Source organism: Peromyscus leucopus, chromosome 1 (assembly GCF_004664715.2).
Source record: "Peromyscus leucopus breed LL Stock chromosome 1, UCI_PerLeu_2.1, whole genome shotgun sequence".
Taxonomy (NCBI): domain Eukaryota; kingdom Metazoa; phylum Chordata; class Mammalia; order Rodentia; family Cricetidae; genus Peromyscus; species Peromyscus leucopus.
Window position 1 is genome coordinate 162,418,720 of NC_051063.1, and position 15,552 is coordinate 162,434,271.

Here is a 15,552-nt window from a genome sequence, read left to right on the forward strand (position 1 = left end):
AATAGAATATTATTAAGACATAAAAATGAATGAGAAACTGACAGATTAAATGACTTTGGTGAACCTTCATAATTTCATTTGTAGATCTTTCCATTTCTAATTTATAAATACATTTGGGGTCATAAATTATAAATGTACTGCCTCCTGTCAAAATTGTATACTTCTATTTGATGATTTCTGTGTCAAACATTATATGGAAATGTTTCCAAGTTAAAAAAAAAACAAAAAAAAAAAACTTTGGACAATATAATCTGGTTCCTATTCTTCCATCTTAGCTAGAAGTGGAAGTGGCCATTAATTTCGTCAGTCTTTACTATCTGGTTTTAACTGATTTCTGTCATGAACTTCTATTTAGGTGATTTATGAAATGTTTAAAAACTTTTATCAAGGCTGGGCAGTGGTGGCACACATATTTAATCCCAGCACTCGGGAGGCAGAGGCAGGCAGATCCCTGTGAGTTCAAGGCCAGCCTGGTCTACAAAGTGAGATCCAGGAAAGGCGCAAAACTACACAGAGAAACCCTGTCTCGAAAAACCAGAAGAAGAAGAGGAAGAGGAAGGAAGGAAGGAAGGAAGGAAGGAAGGAAGGAAGGAAGGAAGGAAGGAAGGAAGGAAGGAAGAGAAAGGAAGGAAGGAAGGGAGAGAGAGAGAGAGAGAGAGAGAGAGAGAGAGAGAGAGAGAGAGAGAGAGAGAGAGAGAGAGAGAGAGAGAGAGAGAGAGAGAGAGAGAAGAGAGAGAGAGAGAGAGAGAGAGAGAGAGAGAGAGAGAGAGAGAGAGAAAGAACCCTGGCTCCTCTTCCAGAGAATCCCGATTTGATTCCCCTAAGGCAGCTCACAACCATCTATTAACTCCAATTTCACGGAATCTGATGCCCTCTTCTGGCCAACGCAAGTACTGCATGCAGGCAAAACACCAATACTCATAAAATAAAATTTAACATATCTTAAAGTACATGTGAAAGTAAGTTAAATTAAAAATTAATAAAATAAGCAATAAATCTATTGTCTCTCCTCATTTGGTTCTCAGTGAATGAAAATGAAGACATGGCCGCTCCTGGGTATGGTTGAGAAGAGTTTTATTACAGACAAGAGAGAGAGAGAACAGCCAGAAGAGACATCTAGAAGAGTTCAGACTGAACATGGCCAGCAAAATAGACTGGGCCAGGAGAGAGAGGGGAAGGAGGAGAGCGAGAGAGGAAGAGAAGAGAGGAAAGAGGAGGCCAAAAGGACCCAGAAAGCGCATGGAAACCGAGAGGGCGAGGAACCCAAATGGCTGAGTTAGGGAGAAGGGACGTGAAACTCAGGGGCTGGAGAGGTCTAGGGTAGGGGACGGGATATGCCAGCCAGGATGACTCTGCAGCGGGTACTTGTGAGTAGAGACAGAGAGAGCCTAGAGGCTAGCATAGATGCCGGCACGATAATAAGCGCCACAGGCATAGGTTAATGGAACAGCCATACGTCCCTTTTTGCCAAAGATTAGGAGAATGACTCCTTTTAGCAAGTAGGAGCTATCTTTTTAAGTCCCCGAGGGGATGCGGGCTTTTGTCTACACGCCAGACTTGGAGAGAAGGGAATTCTGGAACCTACACTCATCCTCTTCGCGTGCAGGTCCATTTTTTCAAGAAAATAAAGTGAAGCCTTCAGGACCTTTTGCCTCTTGCAGGGAGTGAAAGAAGAAAAGAGAGCAAGCGGGCGTCTGCACCTCAACCCGTCCTTTTCATTTTCGCTCCCTGGAAGCCGCACTCGGGCTTGAAGAGCCGCTATGGAAAGCCGCCTTGCTCCAAGACCTGGAAGCAAGGACCAGCAATCGGCTTGGCAGCCGGCGACGTCTCGGCGTCGCGCTCGTGACGTCATATGTGGGCGCCAAGATTGAAGCGAGTGCGGGAAGCTGCGGCTGCCCCTGAGCTCTCTGACAGCCATGGAGCTAACGCAGAAAGCGCGGGAACTTAGTTGCTGGGCCGCAGAAAAGATGGAGGTGCCCCGAGCGGCCCGCCCCTCGGAGTCGACGCTGCGCAGGTGAGCCTCCAGGAGTGAGATCCCCAGCCCGCCGAGGATGAGAGCACCCTACCCGGAGTGGTCTCTCCACAAACAGAATCTTGGAGTTGAGTGAGGAGCCCAGGTGGTGATCCCTGACCCCTGTGGTCATGGTCCAAGCGTTAATGGAGCCCCTCTCCACCCACAGTGTGAAAACAGGACCTGCAGAGTAAGGGGCCCCCGCAACACCCCCCTTTGCCTCTCTCCCCTAAGCGAAGATGACACCGGGTGGTTAGCAGTAGCCGTCCTATTGGGGACCGAATCTGTGGGAACAGTGACCCATGACCCTGTTAGGAAAGATCACTTCCTGAGTGTGGACCTCTCACACCCACCCCTGTAAGAAGAAAGAGAACCCCATTGTGGAATGAGAAGCCCCTCACACTTAGTGAGAAGCCCACCCTCTCGGTGACACCCCCACCCCAGGACACTGGCCTCTCTTCCCAGAACTGGGAACTCTTGGGACTTTCCACCACCATACCCGTGGGAATGGTGGAGACTCCTCCTCCTGGGTGATGCCCCAGGCGTACCTTCTGCTGTGTCTCCGCAGGCTGTGTCTGGGTCAGGGGGCTGACATCTGGGCCTACATCGTGCAGCATGTGCACAGTCAAAGGTAAACCAAGCTGGTGCAGGGAGGGGCCAGGGGGGGAGGAAGGCATGGGCAAGGCCCCAGCAGCTCCTCACCCTCCGTCTTTCCAATGCAGGAGTATCAAGACGATCCGGGGAAACCTCCTCTGGTAACTGCTTCTCAAAGCCATCCCTAACTGTCTCCCCCAGTCCTGTCGCCATGCTCATCCACAGCCTCTGCTTCCTGCCTTCTTCCCTGGCAGCCCCGACCATCTAACTATGCTCTCATTTCTTTAGGTACGGCCATCAGGACAATCCAAAGGTGAGAAGCCCGCGCTGTAAGATTCTCTTTCAACCAGAAAAGAGTTTGCAAATATTTTGCTCTAGGCTGGATTTGTCAGGGACACTGTGTCACAAAACAGCCCAGATCTTTGTGCTCCCAGAGGCTGTAGTCCAGGGGGAGCCAGGCACAAGCTGAGTAGGGTAGAGAGCAACAGAACATAGACATGGGGCACCTGTGTTGGCAAGAGGAGGGCACTGCGCTGAGACCCTGTAGCCTCAGCACTCAGGAGAAGGCAGAAGGATCACCGTGAGCCTAAGGCCAGCCCGGGCTACACAGTGAGACCCTGTAAAAGTAAGTAAGTAAGTAAGTAAGTAAGTAAGTAAGTAAGTAAGGCCAGCCCGGGCTACACAGTGAGACCCTGTAAAAGTAAGTAAGTAAGTAAGTAAGTAAATAAATAAATAAATAAATAAATAAATAAATAAATAAGCTGCTAAGAGGAGATGGGGTGTTGTGGAATATTAATTTAAGATGTGTTATATTTGTTTATGCTGTGAAATATTTGTTTAATGATGCAAAGATGGCCAGGTGGTGGTGGCACACGCCTTTCCCAGCACTTGGGAGGCAGAGGCAGGCGGATCTCTGTGAGTTTGAGGCTAGCCTGGTCTACAAAGTGAGTTCTAAGACAGACTCCAAAGCTATACAGAGAAACTCTCTAAAAAAATAAAAATGCAAAGATGTGTTACATTTGCTTGATTAAATAAAATTAACCTGCAGTCAGGAGGTTGATAGCTACTTGCTATTCAGCTCTCTGAGCGAGCAGAATTTCACCTTAACCTTTGAATCCTGAGTTCCGTAGAGGGATAGAGGAGATCTAGATAAGATCCCTTTAGTGGCCGTGATGGAGCCGGTGCCTGAGGGAACAGAATTCCCACCTGGCTACGGCTGCACTGGCCGAACTGCTTCGGAGGTGCAACTGCCCCAGTTGCTTAAGGGGCAGCTACTGAATTTAATGAAAAACAGCACCGGAGAAAGGACAGCTTTGGGAGCCGCCAAGGGACACAGGAAGAGGTCAAGACTAGGAGGACACTAGAGAGATAGCTCCACAATTAAGGGCACTTGCTGCTCTTGAAGGGGACCCCAGTTCAGATCCAACATCCAGAGCAAATGGCTAACAACCAACTGTGATTTCAGTTCTAGAGGATTCAGCACCTGGCCTCCACTGGCACCTGTATGCATGTGATGCATGCGCGTATACACACACACACACACACACACACACACACACACACACACACACATACACACACATTTTTTTTTAAAGACTAAGACAGAAGCTTGGTGTGGTGGTACTTGCCTTTTATCCCAGTACTTGGAGGCTGAAGCAGGAGGACTGTGAGGTTTAACTGAGCTAGTTACATAGAAAAACCCTGTCTCAATAAAAATAAAAATAAGAAAAGGCCTCTGACAGAGATGTGGGCGTCGCCACACAGAAAACCAAGAAGATGGTGAGGTAATCCCAGGAGGGAGAGAGCCAGATAGACTCTCCCGGGAGCCGATCCTAGTGCCACCCAGAAGGTGGTCCAGCCAGGCTGAGCCTCAGTGAGTCCAAGCATTAGCCTCTGACACTGTGCTGATCCCATCAGGTCTGTCAGAAGTTGGAGTTGGAAGCCACTGTGGCCCGCCTGCGTGCAGAGGTCCAAGGGCTAGACCAGAGTCTGGAGCTGGTGGATCAAGAGACTGAAGCTCAGGGTGACTCGGGGGGCCAGCCCAGTGGGCAGTGAAACCCCGGACGAGGGAGGTGCTGACCGTCACCCTGTTCCTCCCACAGACGTGGCCATGGCACAGACACTGCAGAGCCTGAAAGACACCCAGCGTCGAACTCTTCTCCTCCAGGCCCAAGCCAGGGCAGTACGAAGACAGCAACGTGGACTGCAAGATCCCATGCAGAGGCTGCAGAATCAGCTCAGGCGCCTGCAGGACATGCAGAGGTGGGCTGCAGCCTCCCCAGGGAGGTCAGACATTCTCCTCAGAGACCCCGGTGCTCTGCCTGGCCCCTTCCATCATCCAGCTGTAACGTAAGGGCCATCAGGACAAGGAGTTCTATTATCTTGGGCACCCGGATTTATGGTGCCAACTAGATATCTAGGACACTGGCTTTGAGGAAACACCCGAATACACAGACTAGGTCCCACCCTCCTGTAGCCAATGGCCTCATGCATGGAAGGCAGATGGTAACCAAGAAATATCTCATAGTTTCAGGTAGATCCCTCAGGAGATAAATTCTGTGAAGGATCGTATGATGAAGGGAGACGGGTAACGTTTAAGTTGGGGGAGGAGTCTCCATAGCAAGCTTAGAGTCCAGAGCTCAGCTTGGGAATGGACAGCCAGGAGTAGCCCACGCCTAGCTGGCCAGGGGGACGTATGAGGAGGCCGAGCGGGAGAGGTGGGCAAAGCCATGGGGGCACTGCAGTTTCTCTCTGAAACCCCACTTGCCCTGGCTTGGCTACTTAGAACTGCATGATCTTGGGCGAAGTATTCTTTGTGCCTCTGTTCCTCAGATCTATGGAATGGTGCCAATGTTCAGCCTCTCTAGTTAGTATAAGAATTAGGTGAATCAGCTTCATGGAAAGTGCTCAGATGTCTGCCAGCTGTTCTGAGTGTGATAGAAAAGTGTCATGACACTCCTTAGTGTCATGGGGGTATTTTGTTTTTTTAAGAGTACATGTTTTTGTTTTTCTTTTCTTTTATGTATGTGGGTGTTTTGCTGGCATGCATGTCTGTGCACCATGCGTGTGTCGGGTGCCCTCAGAAGCCACAAGAGGGCATTGGCTCCCCTGGAACTGAAAGCTGCCACATGGGTGCTGGGAATCCAACCCAAGTCCTCTGGAAGGGTAGAAGGCCTTGCTTCTGACCCATCTCTTCCTCCCATGCAGCTGTTTGCTGTGGTGGTACTCAGCATTAAACCTCAGGCCTCACATGTACTGAACAAGTGCTTTACTGCTGAGCCACACCCCTTACATTTTGTTTGTTTGCTTTTTGTTTTAGACAGGGTCTATGTAGACCAGGCTGGCCTTGAACTCACAAAGATCCACCTGCCTCTGCCTCCCGAGTGCTGAGACTAAAGGTGTGCGCCCCCACGCCCAGCCCTTGCCCTCTTGCTTGTTTGCAGATCTATTGATTGTTTTTGCTTATGTGTATGTGTGTGCCTGTGTGAGTTTCTGTGCACCACATGCATGCTGGTGCCCATGGAAGCCAGAAGGCATGAGATCCCCTGGCGCTGGAGTTACAGGCAGTTGTGAGCCACTGGGTATGAGCGCTGGGAACCAAACCCAGGTCCTGTGCAGGAACAATATGTGTTCTTAACCACAGAGCCATCTCTCCCAGCCCCAACCTGCCTTTTTTTTACTTTGTATAAAATTTGAGACAAAGTCTTACTAAGTTACCTAGACTGGCCTTAAATTTGCTTTGTAATCACAGCAGCTGTGCTGGCTCCCACGGTACTGTGTCACCCAAGGAGCTGGAGAGATGGCTCAGCAGTTAAGAGCACTGCTTGCTCTTTCAGAGGACCTGGGTTCAATTCCCAGCACCCACTGGCAGCTCACCGTGTAGCCCAGGTTGACTTCAGACTTTCAGCGATCTTCCTGTCTCAACTGCCTGAGTGCTGGAATCCAGTGTTTCTCAACCTGTGGGTCGCAACTCCCCCGCGTTGGCAGACCCTTTCACAGAGGTCACCTTTTAAGACAATTGGAAAACACAGATATTTACACTGATTCCTAACAGTAGCAAAATGACATTTATGAAGTAGCAACAAAATATTTTAAGATCGGGGGTCAGCACACCATGAGGAACTGTATTAAAAGGTCACAGCACTAGGAAGGTTGAGAACCACTGGCTAGAATCTCAGGCATGAGCCACTGTGCCTGACTTCCCCGGATTTTAATAGGGTTGCTGACCACTGTCAGACCAGAGGGGACAGGAAGAGGTGGACCGTAGACCAATGAGGAGTCTGATGTCGGAGATGACAGTAGCCAAGAGACAGCGCATGAGGGCCAGGCAGGAGAGGGGCACATTGCTCTCCCTAGAACCCCATTCCAGTTACACTCTTCCTTCCAGGAAAGCCAAAGTGGAAGTGACCTTTGGACCTCCGGTGTCAGCAGCCCCAGCCCTAGAGCCTGAGGTGTTGGTGAGAGTCCTGGGCTGTGTAGGGGCTGGGAGGAGTCAGGGGTCAAGCAGAGGCCTGGAACCCACTTACGCCCCATCCTCTTCCCCCAGCGTGATGTCCGGACAGCCTGCTCCCTTCGGACTCAGTTCCTGCAGAACCTTCTCATTCCTCAGGCCAGGGGAAGCAGCATCCCGTGAGTGTTCACAGGCTCCAGGACCCTGGGAAGGCCCTGGGCGTGAGGGGCAGGAGATGGCTGGTTTATAAATTACCCAAGACTGGATTTCTGGGTTATGTCCTGTGAGCTCCAAGGGTGGGATGAGGAAGACGCAGACCCACCGTAGGCCGCCACAGCCAGGTGATCAGGGCTGTTTGAGGTAGGCAGGCCTGAGGCTCTAGGACCCAGAGGAGGCCCTTACCCAGCTGGGGGTGGGGAGAGGAGGGGCTCTGGTGAGGAGACTTAATTAGGATGAAGGATCAAGAACTAACAGAACTTGTAGTGGCTCCCAGGACAGCAAGTTCAGATAATGGGGGACCTCAAACCTAAATAAGCACATATGGACTCAGTTTCCTTATCCGTCCAGTGGAGACAATGATAGCTCCTACTTACATGTAGTGGTGATGGAGGGTAACTGATGTATCCTAATATATTCTTTGTCCCCTCACCCAAATCCGCAGAAGCCCTCGTGAGGACCACTTCGGAAGTTCCCATCAGCAGTGGCTGAGCTCTGTTGAGGTAAGAGGGCAGGGCTCTCAGGGAAGGGTACTTCCTCCTGCTCCATGAGGAAATTTCCAGTTGCCGACCCCCAATCCTCTAGCCATAAGTCATCTCCCTGGAGCCCTGGCTTGCATCCCGGCGCCACCATCCTGCCCTGATTTCCCACCTGTCCCCACCAGACACTGCTGACAAACCACCCTGCAGGCCACATCCTGGCTGCCTTGACGTACCTGGCTGCAGAGCGGGAGACAGAGCTCTGGTCCCGGTGTGGTGGGGATGGGCTCAAAGAAGAGGTGATGTCCAGGTGGGCGGTGAATGTTGTTATAGCTAGGAGCAGGCAGCAGCCTGCGATTGGGGTGGGACTGAATGCCAGCCTATAGAGGGGAGGAGAAGACTGAGACCACGACACTCATCCAGACAAAAATAAAGGGCTGTTCCCTCAGCTGTTCCCTCCCTGCCCCAGGCCCCAGGCCCCAGACCCATCAAACTCCATCCAGGCCCTGCCATCCTCCGTTCATCTCATCCAGGTAACCCTGAGACACTTTCCTAAGACCCCCTGAATGCCTCTGCCCATGGACCATGCCCACACAGACCTTGTACCCCCAGGAAGGCTGGCAGGCTGTAGGTACACTAGTTACCCAGAGGAGTGCCCTCCTGGGTGAGCGACAAGTCCTGACTGGCCGCCTCCAGAGCCTCGTGGAGGAGGTGGAGAGGCGCGCTCTGGGATCCAGTGAGAGGTAAAGAGGCTCCCTCAGCAGTGGCCCTCTCCCAGGAGGCTGGGGATACTGGATGTTGTCCACCCTGGGGCCCCCCTCATTTCCTCCCCTTCTTGGCACTTGTTTCCTATGTTTGGGGTTCCTCGTGCCTCCCTGAAGATCTCATCTCCCCAGTGTGGCTGCCAGTCTCCTTGCTTTCTTTCAATTTCTCACCACGCCCCAGGAAAATGCTGCTGCTGGGACTTAGGTGCAGTGGCCTGTGGGCAGAGCTCAAAGCTCTTCATGCCCAGAGCCAGGAACTGGGGGACGCGGTTGGGCACCGGCAACTTATGCTTCGGGAGCTGCTGGCCAAGCAGCAGCGGATCCTGCAGTGGCGTCAGCTGGTGGTGAGATGCTGGGCCTGCAGGAGGGTCAGAGTGGAGGTGTAAGGTGTAGAGAACAAGAACTGGGCCTCCAGAGCTCAGGCGGCTCAGTGCTAAGAGTTCTGGCTGCACTGGGTGGTGGTGGTGGTGGTGGTGGTGGTGGTGGTGGTGGTGGTGGTGGTGGTGGTGGTGGTGGTTCACACCTTTAATCTCAGCACTCCAGAGGCAGAGGATCTCTGTGAGTTTGAGGCCAGCCTGGTCTACAGAGCTACTTCTAGGACAGTCAAGGCTACACAAAGAAACCCTATCTTGAAAAAAAAAACATACTGGATGTTCTTCCAGAGAACCTGGGTTCAATGCCTACATGGCAGCTCATAATTGGAACTCCAATTCCAAGGGATCTGATACCCTCTTTCTACCTCTGTGGGTATCAAGTATGCATGTGATACATAGACAACCATATAGGCTAAACACCCTTACACATAAAGTGAAAATAAATAAATCTAAGAAAATTTAAGGGGTAGGGAGGGGAGGGGTGAACAAACAACCTGGGCCTCTGTGGGGAGGGACCCAGGGTGAAACTCCCATGAAGAAGCAGGATCTGCACCTTGTAAGAAGGGGTGGGCTGCCCTGGGCAGTGGGAAGAACAGGAAGCTAGTGTCATGGGCCTCCTCGTTCCCAGGAGGAGACCCAGGAACAGATCCGCCTGGTCATCAAGGGAAACTCAGTCATCAAGACCCGTCTGAGCAGGGGCCCAGAGGAGGTAAGGTGAACGTTGGACAAGGCTTGGTTAGGGAGGGTGAGCCCAGCCCACCCCATCCACCCTCTCCGTCCCACAGGTGCTGACTCTGATTCAGCAGAAGGTTGTTCCCACCTCCGAAGCAGTGGCACCACAGAGCCAGGAACTGATCCGCTGCTTGAAGGAAGAAGCCCAACACCTGCCCCACATTCTGCTGGGTCCCCTGCTGTGGTACCATGCCAAAGGGTGAGGCCGGGCCAGCCCCGTCTTCCCTGATGAAACACCATTCACCTGAGTAACTCTAAGGCTAGGTTCAGGTAGAGGGGAGCCACACTCTCAGAAAATAAAGGTGAGCAAGAAGACAGCTGACATCCACCTTGGGCCTCCACACACATGCACGTGCACACCAAAGCAGCCCAGGGTCCCCAGACTCTCAAAACTAACCCCGTATCATCAGCCACAGTCTGGTCTCCCAGTCCTTAGCCCCACCTCCAAGCCCCTGTCTCCCCAGAGCTTCTAGAAATCAGGCTGTTCTATTAGTGTTCTAATTGCTACCCGCAGACTGAAGCCGCTATCCAGGATCCTACCATCCATCCATCAGCTGCACCCCACTACCCCAAGGGGTTCCAGCCTCATCTCGCTGAGCCATACCCTGGGGCTGCCTGTAGGAAAAGTGAGTGCCCATGCCCTGTGACCTGCTTGCCCATTCCAATCCCAACTCTACGGCCAAGATGACCATCTCTCCCCTGCCCCCAGGCACCCGAGCTACTCCTTCCAAAGGCTGTCTCTCTCCGCCAAGACCTTCTGTTTCTCCAAGACCAGTTGGGTCTCCAAGGAGGAAATCTCCTTCACGTGAAGACCAGTCTGCCTCTGGGACCATCCACCCAGGGTACGTTGGCTTTTCAGATCCAGCATTCCTTCCGTTTGTGAAGTGCTAAGAACCCCACACACCACAGTGTGCTGGAAACACACTTGCTTGTTCCCGCTGCACAGCAAGCTCTTGGCTCTGGTCGGTGCTCTTCTCCCCAGTGACAGAGCAGGGGACGCAGGTGCACGAGGCTCAGTAGCCCGGCCACATGGCAGGATGAAGGGTGGCTGGTTTGCTTTTATTTTTTTGGTTTGTATCTCACCGTGTAGCCCAGGCTGGCATTCAAACTTAAGATCCTCTTGCCTCTTCCTCCCAAGGAAGGCCTCTACCACCACTCCCAGCAAGAGCTTGGCTATGAACCTAGAGAGTCAGATGTGGAGCTAACTAAAAAGCTGTACAACCTGTCCATTTGCCAAGTACTCACTCATTGCCATCAGAATGTTCCTTTTAGTGTGTGCGTGTGCACGTGTGCGTGTGTGTGTGTGTGTGTGTGTGTGTGTGTGTGTGTGTGTGTGTGCCACGTTTGTGAAGGTCAGAGGACAACTTGTTGGAGTCTGTTCTCTCTGTCCACCATGTGGGTCCCAGGGGTCAAGCTCAGGAAGTCAAGCTCGGGAGCAAACACCTTTACCTGCTGGGCCACCTTGATGGCCCAGAGTGTATTCTGTTGTTGTTTCTTGAGACAGGGTAAGTAGCCTAAGCTGGCCTCAGAAAAACAATCCGTTCCTTTAACTGCCCAAATGCTGGCATGATAGCCCTGCACCACCACCCCTGGCCTCGTGGTTATCTTGAACTCCTAATATACCTGTAACAACTCTTAGGTCCCTCTACTCTAAAGAATAATTGTGTCCCCTTCCTTCCTGGCTTCCTCCCCTCTCTAATTGATCCCTGCCCTCTTCATCTGGCAGAAATCAGGCGTAGTTCCCATGGCTCCCTAACCCCCATGTCACCTCATCAGCAAGCCCTCAGAGTCCCAACTCCAGGCTTCATTGTGAGCCCTGCCACACTAGCCCACAACTCAGGGAATTCTCAGAGACAGCAGGCCTTACAAAGAACATGTAAGAGTCACGGTGGATGTCACAGACAGGGAATGCAGTGACCATGATGCTTTCTGCATTAGGTTTCAGTGGGGTTCTGTTCTGGAATGTGGAGAGGGACTAGGCCCATTCACCATCTGCAAGAGTGAAAGGTTGGAGCGGGGTGAAAGGGCCTTGGGATAAAGGATGCTGGGAGGGCTAAGGATGTCTCCCAAAGGGAAGGACGGTGAGTTGAAGGCAGGCCCGGGGAGCAGACTACTTGCCTGGTGTGCACACCGCCCACAGCCGCACTGCATAAAAGGAGGCGTGGTGGTGGGGAGTGGTGTGCGCGCCTTTAATCCCAGTCCTGGGGAGGCGGAGACAGCAGGATCTCGGTGTGAGATGGTGAGTTCCAAGCCAGCCAGGCCTGCATAGTGTAGAAAGACCTGTCTCTCAAAAACGGTGGTGGCTGGAGAGATGGCTCGTGGTCAAGAGCACTTGTTCTTACAGGGGACCTGGTGCAGTCCCGGCACCCACATGGCAGCTCACAGCCATCTGTAACTCCAGCCAGGGCCACATAGAGAAAGAACAGAAGGAGAAACAAAGAAAAAGTATGGTGTCTCATGTGGGCCCTGGAGTTAGGAGCCACACAATGCAAACTGTCACAAACTGAGCCGAGGAGCCTGGACTCTGCCTGGAGGGCACTGGGGAGCCTGGAAGCAGACTTCTGAGCAGGAGAGGGAGACACTCAGGAAGAAGCTTCTGGCTAACTGGAGGGTGAGCAGAATGGAAGAGTAAGGCCTGGAGCCTAGGAAAGAGGCCCCAGAGAGGAGAAAGAAACTGAGGCAGCTGAGTGTGTGTCAGAGAGTAGGAGGCAGGAAAGTCTAGGTTGAAGCCTTGAAGGTGGCATCCTTGAGATGGCGACCCTGGAGACAGGGCATGAGCTGCCTCCCCACTGTAACCTCCAGAGCTGCTGCAGATCCAGGCGTCCCAAGAAAAGGAGCAGAACGAGGCCATGGGGCAGGCCCTGAAGAAGCTGGACGACCTGATGGGACAGGCACTGGAGCAAATCCCCAAGCTGCAAGTGCTGGTGGGGGACTGGTGAGATGGGGCATGGGGGCACGGGGAACTGACCGCTTCACAGCCAGAGCTACCGTGATGGCAGGGTCTGGAGGACGGGGCTGTCCTCAGACAGCGCTCCTTTCCTCAGGTGGGAGCAGCCAGGCCAAGCCGCCCTCTCTGGGGAGCTCTGCCAGGGCCTGTCCCTGCCCCAGTGGCAGCTGCGCTGGGCCCAGGCCCGGGGAGCCCTGCAGCAGCCATACAAATGAGGAGGAGGCCAGGAGCAGTCAAGAATTGCAAGTGAGCCTGGTGGTGTGAGCCCGTTGTCTGCTGGGGAGGCCGAGGAGCCGGGGAAAGGACGCCTGTTGATTTCTACGCCAGCCTCGGCTACACAGCGATTTCCAAGACAGCCTAGGCTACATAGTGAGAGGTCCTATTTCAAAAATAAATAGTATTTAACCCCCAAACTTCACCTCCCTCAATAAAGCATTTGAAAGAAAGTATTGCCTGCTTCTGTCAGCTTTGTCCTGGCACAGACCGTCAGTGCCCTCTGGCTGCCATTCTGTGGCTCTTCCCAGTTCTCTCCATGCCCTTCCATTCAAACCAAGAGGAAGGGTTTTTTTGGACCATACACCTTAGAGTGGCTGCTTCGCTTGCTTTCCTCCTCAGCAGATTAAATCAAATGAACCAAAGCCCCTGCCTTCTGGGACCTAGTGGCCTAGGAGAGGGAGCTAGCCAGCTGGCAAGGTGAATGGCAGTATGGCACAGCGGAACCTAACTGCCCTAGAGACATTAAGTAGGGTCGGGGTTGAAGGGAGACTTCCAGGGCAGAGCTTTGCCAGAAAGGTGAATCAGAACGGCTGCAGGTGCCTGTAGCAGCTCAGTGCCTTGCCCGAATAGAGCCCTATGCAGTGCAGGAGATGAGTGTCCCTAGGGTCCTGTTTTGATGGGCTATGAATATAGCCCAGGCTGGCCTTCAACTCAGGAGCCTCCACCAGCCACACCTCAGTGTTTGTACGACCAGGTTGTCTCAATTCCTTTTCTAAACGCTGTGACAACCCAAGAGAGGCTCGTTCCGGCTCCTTGAGAGGCTCCTGTGCATCCTGGGAGGGAGGGCATGGCAGCGGAAGTAACTCAGACGGAGCTGAAGGAGTTGCTTGTTTGTATCATGATGGAGCTAGAGACAGAATATTGAGTAGAATCAGGAATTCCAAAGGCTCACTGCCAGCAACCCACTCCTTCTAGGCAGGTCCTATCTCCCAAAGGTTCACTAACTTCACAAAGCAGCACCGACACTTGGGGACCAAGTATTCAAACGCGAACCTGTATGGGCCGTTTCAGATTCAGACTCCAGCAGCGTTTGACAGTTAGTACAGTTTTTCTTTTTTATGGTTAAGTCCGAGCTATTTGTAGTTTATCTGAGAAGAATGATCTGTTGTCATCTTACTTTACACATATCCCAGTAACACTTACTAAACTTTGGACGAGGGGCAGTAAGTTGACTCACTGGGTAAGGGAGGACACTGGTCTCCAAGCCTGATGACCTGAGTTCAATCCCTGGGACCTAATTACATAGTGGGAGGAGAGATCAGCTCCTGCAAGTTGTCTCCTGTCCACCATGTGCGCTATGGTGTGCACATGGACACACACAATTAAGTGTTATTTAAATGTTTCACAAAAGGATACAATGTAAATGCCTTACAATATTGTATTTGCATTAGAAATGCAACTTAATTTTCCTAAAACATTCATTATAAATGACAACATTGTAGCTGATGGTGGCACACACCTTTAATCCCAAGCAGAGGCAGACAGATCTCTGTGAGTTCGAGGCCAGTCTGGTCTGCAGAGTGAGTTACACAGAGAAACCCTGTCTCAAAAAACCAAACAAAAAACCAGTCACATAAACAATCTTGGCGCCCAGATTGTGGTTTCAAGGTGCCATTTCTGACCAAAAAGAGTCAGGAATCCAGGCGAAATGACTGATTCTAGGCCTGGGGAAAGAAGTATGCAAAATGTAGAGGAATTATTTTGTGCCAAAAAGCAAGGAAGTCCTTCAGGACAACTGGCCAAGACAGGCCTATGGCACTCTCACAAGTCAAAGATGAAGAAAGAAAAACTGCCCAGTGAGGAGGTATGCTGTGTTCCCATCACTGGGAAGGTAGAGACGACAGATGTTGGGATTGATGTGGGGTACACAGTGAGACTCCAACCCCCCACACACACACACACATAAAAAAGTAGCACATGATTCCCTGTTTCTGTAGGACTGTGCCCAACTTTTTTAAATGATGAGACAGGAATTGGCATCACCAAGGGCAACCTACCATCACGAGCTTCTAAAAGGTACAACCAGATACAGTGGGTTACAGTACAACGGCACTATGAAGTATTCTGGCCTTCCCCGCCACCATCTGAGGTGTGGTTCCACACCTGTGGTCTCTATCTGTACTCAAAAGACAGAGGCAGGAGGACTGCTGTGACTTGTGGTCAGCATGGTGAGTTCCAGGCCAGCCAGAACTACCCAGCAAGATGTCTCCAAACACCAAAAAATTAAAATATAAAATTATGACCTAAATCATAAATTTTCATGAGTCTATATTGACAAAATGATTGAATAAATGGGTGACAATAGAGAAATCTTCCACTAAAATTTGTAATAATTATGTATATATTCTTTCAAGGAGGTTTAGCAAAGTCACATAAAGTGGCACACACAGTTCCTGCATTCAGAAGACTGAAACAAGAGGATGCTAACCTGGGGCTATATAGAGACCCTGCATCAAAAAGTGACATGTAATTCCCTATTTCTCAAGGCTACACTTGATGGTGTCTTCCTTCTAGATTACAGAAAAGCATTTTTTCAAGGAAATCTATAGTGGAAACGCTCAATAAGACCTCATCCAAGCGACAGGTGATAACCATATGTATAATTTGTATTCTAGGGCTCTGAGAAGAAAACTACTTTACCCTCTGTGGCCTTTCCCCCAGAGAGCATGACCAGAAAAACGACGAGGGGAAAAACATCAAATCCCAAAT

At 51.5% G+C, this 15,552-nt stretch overlaps 1 protein-coding gene across 1 annotated transcript; it reads left to right on the forward strand.

Moving 5' to 3' along the window:
- The first annotated feature begins 1,853 nt into the window (after positions 1-1,853).
- Haus5 (HAUS augmin like complex subunit 5) lies at positions 1,854-13,016 on the forward strand. Its single transcript, XM_028855287.2, has 19 exons — positions 1,854-2,014; positions 2,580-2,642; positions 2,734-2,766; positions 2,894-2,918; positions 4,523-4,628; positions 4,708-4,867; positions 6,993-7,062; positions 7,152-7,234; positions 7,717-7,774; positions 7,936-8,060; positions 8,220-8,283; positions 8,363-8,493; positions 8,696-8,858; positions 9,517-9,597; positions 9,674-9,819; positions 10,135-10,246; positions 10,330-10,462; positions 12,423-12,555; positions 12,665-13,016. The coding sequence occupies exons 1-19, from the start codon at positions 1,917-1,919 to the stop codon at positions 12,780-12,782; spliced, it is 1,902 nt and encodes a 633-aa protein (XP_028711120.1). The 5' UTR covers positions 1,854-1,916; the 3' UTR covers positions 12,783-13,016.
- Positions 13,017-15,552: the final 2,536 nt, after the last annotated feature.

Bases quoted from the DNA above. Each gene is read 5' to 3' on its own strand.
- Haus5 (XM_028855287.2), top strand. From the start codon at position 1,917: ATGGAGCTAACGCAGAAAGCGCGGGAACTTAGTTGCTGGGCCGCAGAA. The intron at 2,643-2,733 runs GTAAACCAAGCT...TTTCCAATGCAG, and splicing joins CAGCATGTGCACAGTCAAAG to GAGTATCAAGACGATCCGGG. The intron at 9,820-10,134 runs GTGAGGCCGGGC...TGCTACCCGCAG, and splicing joins CTGTGGTACCATGCCAAAGG to ACTGAAGCCGCTATCCAGGA.